At 40.6% G+C, this 13,603-nt stretch overlaps 1 protein-coding gene across 1 annotated transcript in view; it reads right to left on the bottom strand.

The window, feature by feature from the left end:
- The window catches only part of dock4b (dedicator of cytokinesis 4b), a 112,264-nt gene that overhangs the window by 31,500 nt on the left and 67,161 nt on the right, over positions 1-13,603 (bottom strand). Inside the window, 13 exon segments of the mRNA XM_054624425.1 lie at positions 214-299; positions 1,338-1,486; positions 2,235-2,293; positions 2,634-2,734; positions 3,252-3,327; positions 3,830-3,924; positions 5,152-5,250; positions 5,850-5,984; positions 7,651-7,787; positions 8,414-8,603; positions 10,797-10,967; positions 12,000-12,081; positions 13,011-13,111. Of these exon segments, the coding sequence (XP_054480400.1) occupies positions 214-299; positions 1,338-1,486; positions 2,235-2,293; positions 2,634-2,734; positions 3,252-3,327; positions 3,830-3,924; positions 5,152-5,250; positions 5,850-5,984; positions 7,651-7,787; positions 8,414-8,603; positions 10,797-10,967; positions 12,000-12,081; positions 13,011-13,111 (1,481 nt within the window).

The raw sequence follows: 13,603 nt of genomic DNA, 5'->3' as shown, positions 1-13,603 counted from the left end.
CTGACATGGCATCTTTATTGATGCATTTACTATGATTTTACTGCTAATCCTTGAGTGGCTCTATGGGACACATTACATAGCCCACTGTCCACCTGATCCAACCCCTTTTCCTATAAAATCCAAGGTAATTAGATCAATATGAGTAAGTATGCACCCCTGCGTCCCTCTGCTCCATATTGGAAGCTTCTTTCTCTGCTCCTTTCTCTAACTCACATGCTGTTGAAGAGCTCCCTGTACGTCTCATCTCCTTTGCCGTCAGACATCAGGCTGTCTAGCTTGTCGATCAGCTTGGCTTCCACCTGTGAGAAAGAAAAAAAAAAACATTACAATCTCAAAGGGGCCGCTAGTTCAAACAATATAGATAAAAATGACCAAGAAGAAGAGCAGCACGTGTTGGTTTAGAGCTTGAAACTAAAGGAGCGTGGTCGCTTCAAATCACTTCACATCATGTCAGAGTCAGTCACATGTCAAAGTACAGGCAATAGCCTCTGACATGTTATCACTTTTGTTATTTAATCTTGCATTCATGAAAATGTGCATCACCATCACCAGGGTGTGAGCTTGTAGGGGGGAAAAATGCCTTATCCTCCTTGTCACTCACTTTTGTCAGGTATATACAGGATTTATTGTGGACCAAATTGCAACTGTGAATAGCATCACCACTCGCATATTATTTTATGTTTCATACTTTAGTTTGATATCTAGAGTAATTTTTGCTTTTTGAAAATCAGAATTGACGAATACAATAATGTGAACGTCTTCTATCGTAAACAAATATCTAAAAGCTTGGAAGCTAGCAAAACTATAGTTGCATTGTTGCCCTCTTAAAGTAGCTTGGTAACTAAGCTACACTGTAGCACACAATAACTTAAGAAAAATGTAACATTTGCAGCTCTGATAATTTGATGATGAGAATATAAAATAAACATTACAAGTTCAAATTAATTATTTTGAGCATAATTATGTGAAAAGCATATATTTTCTATTAACTGAAACGTTGTGAGATGGATATAATAATAATAATAATTAAGCCTTTATTAGTCCCACAATGGGGAAATTCGGTTCTCTGCATTTGACCCATCCCGGAGGAGCAGTGGGCTGCAATGAAGCGCCCGGGGAGCAACTTGGGGTTAGGTGTCTCGCTCAAGGACACCTCAACATGTTGCCTGTAGAGGGGTTCAAACCACCAACCTTGTGGTTGCGTGTCAAGCGCTCGACCTCATGTGCCACAGCCGCCCCACTATATTGGATATTGACCCACTAATGAAAGAGCGCCTGCATGTAAGGGTTAAATATAAGTTTCAGGAAAGTTAATCTCTTTTTAAGAGCTGTTATACCTGTTTGAAATTGCCACTGCGTCTCTGCTCCCAGTCCATCATGTCATGGAAGATGGGGATCATGACATTCCTCAGATCAGGCTGAGGCACCAGCGTCACCTCCAGGAACGGACCAATCATCGCTGGAATGAAGTTCAACTTGTGTTCCCCTGGAGGAGAGACAGAAGTCAACATCGAGGTCAGGCTCCCACTTTATCCCTGATAACAGGGTATTGCTTATTTCAGAGGCAATTTTGGCCAACTCTACTCTAATTTCAAGGACTGCACTGCACTCTAACCAAATTGATGCAGTATTGTAAATAATAATCACAGCCTCTGTGTTACTTAAAATGCATTAGTATTAGTGGGGACACTTACATTAAAAAAAAAAAAAAATACAAAAAAAAAAAAAAAAATTTTTTTAGGCAAAAACACACTTGAACACACAAAAAAACACTGGAAATTATTATAAAAACATAGAATTGCACAGATCCATCACAAACTCAGAGCAGAACAAAATGTTGAGAGCACCCATTTGGTTGCCATGATTACAAATAGTTGTTAGCATAAAGAAAAAATAGTGTTTTGTTTTTTTTGTTCCGATCAGCTCAGAAATATTACACAATCTATATGTCTTTACTTTCTCTGATGCGTCACACTGGTTTCAAGAACACTACTTTTGCTTCTGGAGAGGAATAATTATGGTGATATTTTACAGACGTGTTGTTATAGAAACCTACTGCTGGCCTGGAAGACAGACAGTTGCCTTTTCAATACTTTGTTTGCAGCAACACAAAAAAATAATTCAAATGATACTGATTCTCTCTCTTCTAAACAATCTCTCATGGGTTTCATGGGTAAATTTAGGAAATAAAACAGTCCATGTGAACCATGTGCATTGAAATTGTATTATCTTACCTAAATTCTGCCACATGCTGAAGATCTCACAGCCCATCATCACCCTCATGTCTCCATACCTGCATGATAGCATGTCATCGTTAGAAATGTGTGCTTGCTGGAGGCAAATACCGGGAGAAGCAGTTAGAACAGCAAGTAGTCATTATACTGTATGTGGCCTGCAGTATTCTTTGTGTGTGTGTGTGTGTGTGTGTGTGTGTGTGTGTGTGTGTGTGTGTGTGTGTGTGTGTGTGTGTGTGTGTGTGTGTGTGTGTGTGTGTGTGTGTGTGTGACTGTTTTGAATTGTGACAATTGTGAATGGGATCAGGAAAAGATGGCTTGTTGAGAAAAGCACATGTCTCATTACAGCCAGGCCATCCTAACACGTAGAGCACGCATTTGCAAACAACCAGAACTCACTTTTCCAGAATCTTCTTCCTCTTGGAGGGAGAGAAGCTCTCCAGCTGAAGACAGGGCTGGTTGATAAATATTACAGACAGATAGAAGTACGAGTCCCACACCTGAAAATGACAGCAAAAAAAAATAGCATCATGTCAACGCTGTGCTTCTCCAACTTGAGCTGCCAGGAATTCAGGCAAAAAAACAAGATAATTTGGCACAGGTATCCATGGAATTGAGTCTTTAGTGACATGTTGGACAGCAACAGCTGTTAGATTCAGTCGCAAATAAAGTGGAGGATCCATTAAACTAATTTATTACAGCTAATTCTATAGTCTGCCATAAGCTTCTGACTAACCGTATTAGCTATGATTTATGTCTGTGTCTCTGTGAAAGCTTTTGTTTTGAATTGTGTGATGCACAAAAATACATAAAGGAATGACATGAATTATAAATGTGTCTGGATGTCTGTCTGTTTGTGTGTGGGTGGGTAAGGCTTTTTGATATTCAAACAGCTTCCACTACTCAAGCACTTTTCAGATCTTCGCACACACACACACACACACACACCCCACACACACACACACACACACACACACACACACACACACACACACACACACACAGAGAGTCCCCTACCTTGTAGTCAAACTTGTCATTGAGGAAGTTCTTCCTCAGAGCATCAGAAAGGTAGAGGACAGTTGTGATGATGACACTAAAAGAATAAGAGAAAGAGAAGAGGAGGTCGAGGGGGTTATTGTGTTTAGTTTGTGGGGAAAATGCATCACCTTGAACAATATACATGCTATTCAAATGGCCCATTTGTAGAGTGGTAGTGCACAGATTAAGTGAAGAAACATTTGCAATTTCATCCCATAATAATAATTTTAAAAAAACAGGCAAAACTTATAGTTATTGAACTTTATGTATCAGATCATCTATGCATTGCATTTGATAATGTCTTCGAAAGATCTGAAGATGCATCAAGATTCCCCTACTGTTTTGAGTTTGGTTCAATATTCTACTTCTCTTTGCACCTTCATCTTGCTACTGGAATTTAGGATCATGTCATAAAGAGACACCGTGTTGCCTTCTTAAAGCAAACTGTCGAGAGGTGAAACACACCTTCAATGAAGAGAGAAACAAGGCTCTACATGCACTGTAAAGCAGATGAAAGCTGTGTCTTTGTGTGCACATTCCCGAGTGTGTGGTCTTACTTGTTTGTGACCAACCGCATGACGGTCCAGTCTTTAGAAAACATTTCTGGTCGGATTAGGATCCTGAAGACCGTGAAGATCTGAAGAAGAAAGTCCTGGAACACACAAACACACAGCGAACTCGATGTCATTGGAAACTCAAATCAATATGGTCAGACTTGTGCTGTATTTCTGAATGGTGCTGAAACATTCAAAATGAAGCTCTGCGCATATCACTGTTGCTCACTCAATTATGATTAAAGATATTTATTGATTTTTTACATGGACATGACAGGTGTTTTGGTGCATACCTTTAATTTAATTTCTGTGTTATCACAGGGGCAAAAATAATAGCATTGTGGGAATTTCTATGGACACTAAATCTTTAAATCCACTGAAAGTAAATTTAATGAGAAACATAAATGTTTATTTTCTGCATAAATGTATCACACAAATGTTCCACTGTCAACATGCCACATACTTAAATCAAAGGGCTAGTGTGCAGTATGGAATCAAATGCAGTCGATGTAAGTCTCTCTCCGTGGTGCTGAAACTATGAAATCCAGTGTCTCTCAGTTTAAATCCATTTTAGTTTATCTTCACAGCTCAATTTGTTGTTTTTCCAGTGGTTGCTCAATGTCTTCCAGGAGATTACTTTGGATACTTGTGATTTAAGTACCAGAAATAAAGCTGGAAAATTGTGCTCTCAAGCTTACAAGATCATATTACCTCTTTTCTTTTTTCTGATATTCAGCCTATTGACATTTCTCACTGGGATAAACTTTTGACCCTGTTGACTTTCTACTGTGTTCCCGTCTCTCTGCTCTTTATCATTTTATAACTTGCCGCTGCTGACCTTGCAGTAGAGCTCCCTTACATGCGCACATTTGTTAATGTGCGCATGTAGGCACACAGAGATACAAATACTCATATGTATACCACATAAACAAATATGTACATGTGCATACATTTCAGAAATGTCTGCAAGTGCAGTGAATGAGTGAGTCACTTGTTTGAAAGTTTCGTAAAACTTTTAGATAGTCGGAGAGACGGAGAGGCGGAGAGCCAGAGCGATGACTCAAAGAGGGCAGGGAGAAAAACAAAAGTTGTACAGACGAAGATTAGAATGTCAAATCCAAAAAACAACACGATTAAAGCAATTATTCTCTCTCTCTCCACCCCATATTCACACATTGTATTGACATGTTAAGTATTGGCAGAATAGAAAGCAATAAATATAGGAATAGGGATTTGGTGTGGTCTCAGTGAGGGTTGGGAGAGGGAAAGAAGCACTGCCACAGACAGATGGGGGGGAGAGAGAGAGATTGATGTGGTGGTCTTACCCTCAGGTTGTCTTTACTGCTGAATGACTGCAGCAGCTGCTGGTAGTGTCTGTCACTCATCTGTCGCAGAAGGGCCAACAAACATGCCACAAACTCCCCCTGACAGGATAGAACACATCGAGAGATATATAAAGAGAGAATCTGACTGTGTGTGGTCTTCAGCTTTAATGTCGTGTTATAACAAGGATTATCTTCAGGGCTGCTCTAAATGACTAAATAAATAGGCTGTTGTGGTTCTTAACATTTATGTAGAAAGTAGTCATGTAAGACGCATTGCAATGTCAACTATGAACTATGGCGCTTTTGCAAAAGGTTTGTCCTTTATATCTGTTGCTGCAGGATACAGGAAGTAAAGCAGAATGCCCTTCATTAACCTCTATTGGCAATCTGTAAGATTGCAGAAACATTAGTAGAGCTCTATTACAAGAGGAACAAGCCCTCCTTGAGTCTTCATCATCACACAATAATGATGTTGATGGTGATCTCATTATTATTCCCCTTTCATGCTGTGTTGTATTATAAATCTAAATTATTGTAAGTTAATAATGTTAATCATGTTAGCGGAATAATAGTCGCCACAGCAGCAACTCAATTTTGAAATCTGTAACTACTCCTGCACATTTTGTGAAGTCCCAAAACTTTTTTATAGCTGTAAGCAGACAAACACACATGTACTTTACATGGTAAAACACACATACAGTGACATCCTGGAACTGTAGTCTCATGGTAGGTCCAGCAGGCTGGGGCCGGTTGCTAATTTCCAGGATGGTTCTCAGTAAAACTCCCAGCAGGCTCTCTACAATTAGCTCCACCTCCTCTGAGACCACCGGCTCCTGCACAAAGGACGAAACACTTTCACATGAATAACAGGCAACAGCATAACTCTACTTTTACTTTATCAATATACACAATAAATGAAAGAGTACTTTTTGAATGAGTCAAAAATGTCAGGGTTATCTTTGAAATTTAAAGACATTGCTCTCTCAAAGTTATCTGAATGTTAGTTTTCCTGACTAATTTGCATTCTACTTCTGTTAGCACAAGATTGAACCATGATGGACAACTGATGTCACAGCCAAAGTCTTCACTCCTTACCCTGTTATCTTACGTTCACCGCATTTTTAATGAGTCTTGAACAAGTATGTTTGAGGACTAATGAGAAGTATCAAGGCTAAGAGTATCATTTTGAAACTCCAAATTCCCAGAGAAAGAGGAGAATGGGAAAATAATAAAAGAAGATAGAATACAAAGGAGAGAGAGAGAGACGGTTAAAGATTAAAAGAAACTCAAAGAGAGTGGAGGATAAACTGGTGTGTATCTTTGTGTGTTCCTGTTTGTGTGTGTCCACCTCCCTCTAGTCTCCCTGACAAGACAGACAGGTCTTGGACCGAGCGATAATGAGAAGGAGCTCAAGACTGGCACATTGGCTGCCACTGCTGTCACTTCCCTTTAGATGTGCCACCAGTCTCTGCATGTGTGTGAGTGTGTGTGTGAGCTTGTGTGTGTGTGTTTGTGTATTGTCCGTATGTGTGTGTCCTACTGGGCTCCTTCACCCCAAGCTGCCCTTCTGGCAACAAACAGGCCAAGTCAGGCAACCTGAGTTGCTACACACACACACACACACACACACACACACACACACACACACACACACACACACACACACACACACACACACACACACACACACACACACACACACACACACACACACACACACACACACACACACACACACACACACACACACACACACACACACACACACACACACACACACACACGGCTCGAAGTGACTACCATTTCCACAATGCCCATTGCTAAATTGATGGGTCTAATTACTGAACCGCACGGCTGCCAATGTCCTTGTTACAAAGACTAATTGACCATATACACAACAAAGCAATCCGCTATTGCAATGTATTGGAGAGGAAATAGCTTTAGGACTAATTCCTCAAGCTTTGAAGCCGAGCCTTTAAAGTTATTTCCAGTTACTATGGTGGTAATTCCCTTGTTGGTAATTCTCTTAAACTGTCTTGTAGAATAGCAAAGGGAATACTTTTTAACAATGCAGGATAATGTCTAGGTAAAAAAAAAGTCACTTCATCCGCAATAAAAAAATAAATCTTTGCAAAATTACCGTTTTATTAATCTTGTAAAGTAGTTTTCTCGACAATATGCTGATTTGTTGAAGCTTAATTTCTACAGCTGCCACTGAAGTCAGCTGCGGGATATGCTTAAAGGAATAGTTCAACATTTCAGGATACTCATTATATTTTTTCTTGTCAGATCGGAAAGCTTGATGCATGCCAATCTCCTATCTGCATGCTAAATAAGCTCTCGGCAGTAGCTTCTTATTTACCGTACAAACATGTCTGTGGTATCAATCTACTCATTTAACTCTCAGCAAGAAAGCAATGAAGCACATTTCCAAGCTCCTTTAAGGATGAGGTGGGCTTGTACAATATAATTGCAACCGATGACCAGTGTAATACTCACCGCAGTGCCGTTCTCCTCCTTCTTGATGAGTGACAGCATGCTGGTGAGGATGCGAGCACACATTACCAGGTCTCTCTGCTCCTGCATGTGTGCCTGAAGGACACGGAGCACCACCGGCAACAGGATGCACCGCGACTCTGCAACACACACAAACACACTCATTGTTGTCATACATCAAAAAAGACATAATGATATAGAAGGAGAGAACACAACACAGACCAAAAGAGAAAACACACTAATCGTCTGCAGCTGTATTAGTTTTGCTTTCACTAGGGCACAATGTTTCTTACATATAAACAAATATATCTATAGGTAATTCTTTGTGGAGCCTTAATGGGATTTTGACGATGGATGTTTTTTTTGCTACGTGTAGCCTTTGGGAGGATGCTGGCAATAAAACATTGCCTGTGATTTGCTTCAGTGTAAAGCCTTTATTAAGAACACTTTAATGGCCTGGAGTAAGGTGCACTTTGGGTTACATTAGCCAAGGTGTGTTCTCAAATGGATGCACTGGAGGAGTGCACAACCAATCAGTATAATATGGACTAATATAGCCTGTTTGTTCATGATGCACGTTGTTCAGATCGGTTTGTTTCCCTCTGTGCTGTTTGCTTTCCTGTGTCCACAATCTGTATGCAGTGCTATTTTGTATTAGTGCTATTTGCTCACAAATGTTTCTCTGTTGGGTTTTTCCGTGTGTTTACGAGCTTTAATTATGTATGCATACCAAACTGTGAAACTGTTTGTGTGATCAAGTCTTTACCTGGGTTAATGTAAAGCTGGCTTTCCACCGTCTTGGCGATGCACTGCAACTTGACAGCCTCCAGGCAGTCAGCGTGGACAGCCGTGGGCAGGCTGCCCAGCGTCTCCCTGACGAAGCCGGCCACCTCCCTCACTGTGAAGATCTTCAACAGCTCGCCATAGACTGCTGGGAACGTCCGCAGGAACACCGCCTGGACAGAACCGGCAATGTTCAATCATTTGGAGGCAGTATGAATCCATCGTCAGAAAGTTATTTCTTCTCAAAGACTGGACTCACTTCAAACTGAAAATTGTACTGAACAGAGCATTTCAAGATAGGAAAATGCATGTTTTATATGTAATGTCAATACATTTTCCACTAACTCATTTCAAAATATATGGTTAATCTTTTAAAGGGAAAAATATCAAATTGTGTTAAGTACCTTGGGGCTTTGAATAAAAGAGTTCAACACACAATATTCTGTTAAATTGTATGAAATAATGCAACCATAACACAATACTATTTGTTATTTTACAGGTCTGTGTTCATAGAGAACTGTTTTGTTGGAAAAGGTAAAAATATCGGCTATTGTGCAATGAATCACTGGCCTAGACTGGATTTGGTTTGAACTCGGGCCGTCATAGATTACGTGGATTCAATTTAAGGGCTGCTCCAGGGGGATTGCTCTCTGTCTGTCGCTTGTTTGTAGCTCTCAGTCTGATGCTCTTTCTTCCTGTCAAGTTCTGTCAGATTCTCGCTGCACAATTGAAAAATGAAGATTGCTAAGAATCCAGATGGGTTAGTAGTTTTCCTTTGTTTCTTCTTTTACGTTCATTTTTCCAGGAAAGCCTGGCAGAAGACAGAAGTCATTTCTTCAGCAACACTTTGTTTCGTTGTCACGGGTGTTTACTTTAAACAAAAGAGCAGTTCAGATGGAGCAAAAAGGAGTTCCATAGTACTGATACTCATTAAAGGCTTTGAGGTCATAGCTAATTCAGAGGGATTCTCTCCTGTCACTGGGTCTAGACCCAGACAGGAGTAACAGAAGATTGATATACTGCACACCAGTCATAACTCAACTATGTTCTCATCACATAATGTGTTTAATTAGTCTGTACATGACATATTGGGAACGTAATAACTGGGTCCTGTTTTAATTGTTTACAGAAACCACTTGTTCCATAACGCAATTGTTCCCCAAGGCAAACTCCATCTGTGCAGGAACTCGCTTGACTTACTTCATAAATTACACAACACTCAGATGAGGTCTCTAGTATTGATGGAAAAACATCCCTTTGAGTGTTCAACGCTCAAAACATCACATGCCGCGTCATCCTTTGATGAAAACTATATCACATATCCGGTTACAGGTGCTGAATTATGTGTACATGGATTTGCTGTTTGTGTGCCCACACGTCAACTTGGATTAGCATTAGCCTGGTCTGCGTCTTCCCACAGCCACTGTTGAGAATACAGATTAGCCGAGATCAGGGATGAAGTGGAGCTTTTCAGACGGCATGGAGAGGGCAGAACTGGAATAGCTAATGTTACACTCATTCCCATGGCCTCAAAGTGAGGTGGAATAATTACAAAGTGACTGGAGGGGTACAGAAACAAGATTGTCAGTTTCCTGAGTAGATTGTTATAATTGATCAAATGAGCTGTGAAAAGAAAACCTGATGGAGTAATTGAAAAGATTTCCCCCAAATGCTACGTTCATAACAGAACATATGTTGAGGTGAGGGCACATGGGTGAGGCAAACAAGGCAATAAAGAAAATACATTATTAGCATATCAAATCAAATCAATACACATTTAGATGCAGGTTTTGTTTGTGCTGAGTGCTGAGAGCAACCTGGTCGATTAAAAGAGTACATGACTTGAATGGTATCAAAAGAAATGAGTAAAAAAAAAAAAGAGGAAAATGAAAATTCAAAACAGCAAAACTAAAGATGATAAGGAATAATGGGAGAAGGAAGGGATGGAAACGTATCACAGATGCCCACACAGGTTCTGTAGTTAATAGAATACAGGTATATCTCTCCCTCCAAGTGTGCATAAAACACACAAAACCACACACACAGCTGTTTCTGGTGTGTAATTAGGATTATCTTTGGCATCTTTAGCTTGTATGTTTTGGTTTGTTTGTTGGAAATCAGTGAAGGCGGCGGCCCTGCTGTGAAGACCTCCCAGCGGAAATGGAAAAGTTGAAACAGAAATTTCGATTCCGACTCCAGACCCTCTGGCAGCATGAAATTCAATTACAGACAATTTCTCAACCCATCACAACTGCATTAACAGGAGCCCCCGAGTCAGAAAAACAGGCACAGATTTACACATTCACATTAGTGCACACAAAGATGCACATTCATGATTTTAGAGACGCACACATCTGTTCACACACCTGTGTTTGTGCGACCGGACTGGTGCTTTTGTTTTCCTGCGAGAGGAAGAAGCGGATGGACATGAAGAGCTCGTGGATGCAGACTCGGAACTCCTCCTCATTCTGACCTCCTGTGGCCAATGAGAAGAGCCGGCGAGACTGGATAATGTACTTGAAGATGTACTCGCTGGCCTGGAGTATGGAAAGGAAAAAAGTCGTTTATCATCTGTTCTATGATGAAAATGCCAAGCAAGTCAGACTTCCCTTCCAGTGGAAATAATTAAAGAATGATGGGACGTTTCATTTTGCGCCTGATGCATTTTATCCATGTATCCAAAAGCAAAAAGTGGTGTTCACTTTTGTTTCAATTATTTAAACAGACAACTTTGATTATGGATTGAACTATTTAAGTAATTTAAGAAGCAGAAATGGCCAAAAATGTGCTTTGCTTTAGCTTTTCTCTGTTTTAATATCTTCTTAACTAGGATTGTGATCTAGGTGAGTGATCAGTGGACCTAAGCAGTCTTAACACCTCATATAAGCTTTTGGTAGGCATTTATTATGATTGTAGTTATTGAAATGTCTTTTAAGTCTGATTGACTAATTATGAAAGACATAATTAGTTGTAGCCCTTGTGTATACAGTTTTTAATTACACAGATAACCACCCTTTAAACTGACAGTGTTCACACAGTACTTTATAAGGGACCTCCTTTTTTTCGATCTCCAAAATGAAACCTGTCCAACAAAAAAAACCTGCTGAAATACATTGTCTGGATCACTCAAAAGGACAAGCCCTGCAGACACATCTGCGGTGTATCACTCATTTATAATTGCCTTTATGACAGAGTTACAATATACCGCTGGTGCAGAATGTATTGCGTGAATGATGAATGGGAAACAACAGCACAGGAGCCACAATGTGCTCCTCTGACGGCGCATCTGCATGAGTCATTAGAATATTGTGATTTCGATCCCCAACACCAGAGGCACGGCATTTCTGCCGATTAAAATTGCATGCAGAGTAATAGAGTGAGGAGGGGAATAATGAATGGCGGCGCGTTGCGTCGGTGGCAGCAAGTTTATTTATTTGCATTTCTGCATCTGTTTTGATGGTGTTATTGCATACATGTTTGTGATTGTGTGTCTTTTGAAAACATCGCTCTGGCTGCCCTTTGCGTGTGTCATTTGTGTGCATTTTTGTGTCCTCGAGCAGATGCCTCACCTTGAGCACCTGCTGTATGTGATCCTGATGCTCAGCGTCAACAATGCGGTCCACGTACCACTTCAGCACTTTGATCAGGTCCCTGGAGAAAAACACAAACACAAACACACAGTATCACCACCAGCTACATCGCACACAGCTTCTCTCACGGGATTTAGCAAATAAAGACGAGGCAGTGCAGTGTTTTGAAATGAAACAATGTTTTGAATCAATTTTAGAGAAAATTCCACCCGATTACAGGCTCTTCATAAATACAGCCTATTCAGATGTTGCAGCCTTATGATGAGCGACATATTCAATAATAACCTTTTGTTGTTTGATCCACTTTTTAAATTCTCTTCAAACCTTGGCAGATATTTCAAGGTAGGCATCTTCTTTGTGGCAAGGAATTTCTGATTACTGAATGAGAGGAGTTTTCTCATTCTATTCCGTACTGGACGAGATCTTGGTTTTCTATTATTAACTTCAGATAGTGACAATAATTTCTGTGTTAACTAATGAAGGTGTGACACTTTGAATGAAACAGTATCACAGGTGAAAGAGTTTAAAGCAGATGGATGTGGCAGCAGCATTCTGTTTGGGCGCATGAAAAAGATGGAAAAAAAAAAGAAGAGAAGAAGACAGCGCCAACACGTTATCTTTGCAGGAACAGAGAGTGTGAAGAAGACAGCCGGTGAGAACAGCAGGTTGTGAACATGTGTGTCTTTGCGTGTGTGTGTATGCGTGTGACAGATATAGGGGAGGAAATGAGGAGGGAGGAAGGAAAAGTGAGAACGTTTTTACATTTCCCTTCATGTCAGCCAGGGGGCACCATGAGCATTTGATTCACACTACTGTTGACTAAATCACAGCACAGAGCTGCTTCTTAGCGCTGACGCAGGATGGCCTCTCTGACTGCCTGCCCATGTGATACAGTGTGTCATTAGAATACAATATATTGCTAAGGCTGCATCGTGGAACACTGAAGGTGCTGCTGTAGCCGTGAGAAGTGGAGGCTGAAACGTCACGTACCTGTAGGACAATGCTCCTGCAAAGTGGCTCTCGATGTAGGTGTCCATGACTGGTTTGAAGTGCTGGAATTTGCTGTCCTGGAGCAAGTTGATGATATGGACCTGGGAACAAACAGAAAAGACATATTGAAAAAAAAGTAGTACAATATAATATTTAAATAAATATATATATATAAATGATAAAATGTACAGATATCTAAAAAATATAACAGAACAAAGCTAAAAAACATTTTGGCAGTGGCTGCAGCAATTGCTCCACTCTTCCCTTGTGTGCAGGTTTTTCGTGAAATGAACTGAATTTGTCCGACCACAGAAGATTAAGTCCCCCATGTCAGACTTGTGGGATTGATCTCAAAACCACAAAACGGAAACTTGATGACTGCACCGGCTCGCTAGACCTTTTCATCATTGATAAGGCCACGCTGAGAGGAGAAAGTGTGTGCATGTGTCAGTGTGAGACTGATGTAGAGAGAGGGACACACAAACAAGGGGAGTCGGAGAGAGAGAGAGTGCGATATAGATCAATCAGGGGGCTTCGCTCTATCAGCGCAGTGCAGCGTGACAAGGGTGAGATTGGTTCAGAGAGCTCCGTAG

Source organism: Anoplopoma fimbria, chromosome 23 (assembly GCF_027596085.1).
Source record: "Anoplopoma fimbria isolate UVic2021 breed Golden Eagle Sablefish chromosome 23, Afim_UVic_2022, whole genome shotgun sequence".
In the NCBI taxonomy this organism is placed as follows: domain Eukaryota; kingdom Metazoa; phylum Chordata; class Actinopteri; order Perciformes; family Anoplopomatidae; genus Anoplopoma; species Anoplopoma fimbria.
The sequence above is the reverse complement of the archived record's forward strand: the minus strand, read 5'-3'. Positions and strand labels throughout refer to the sequence as shown.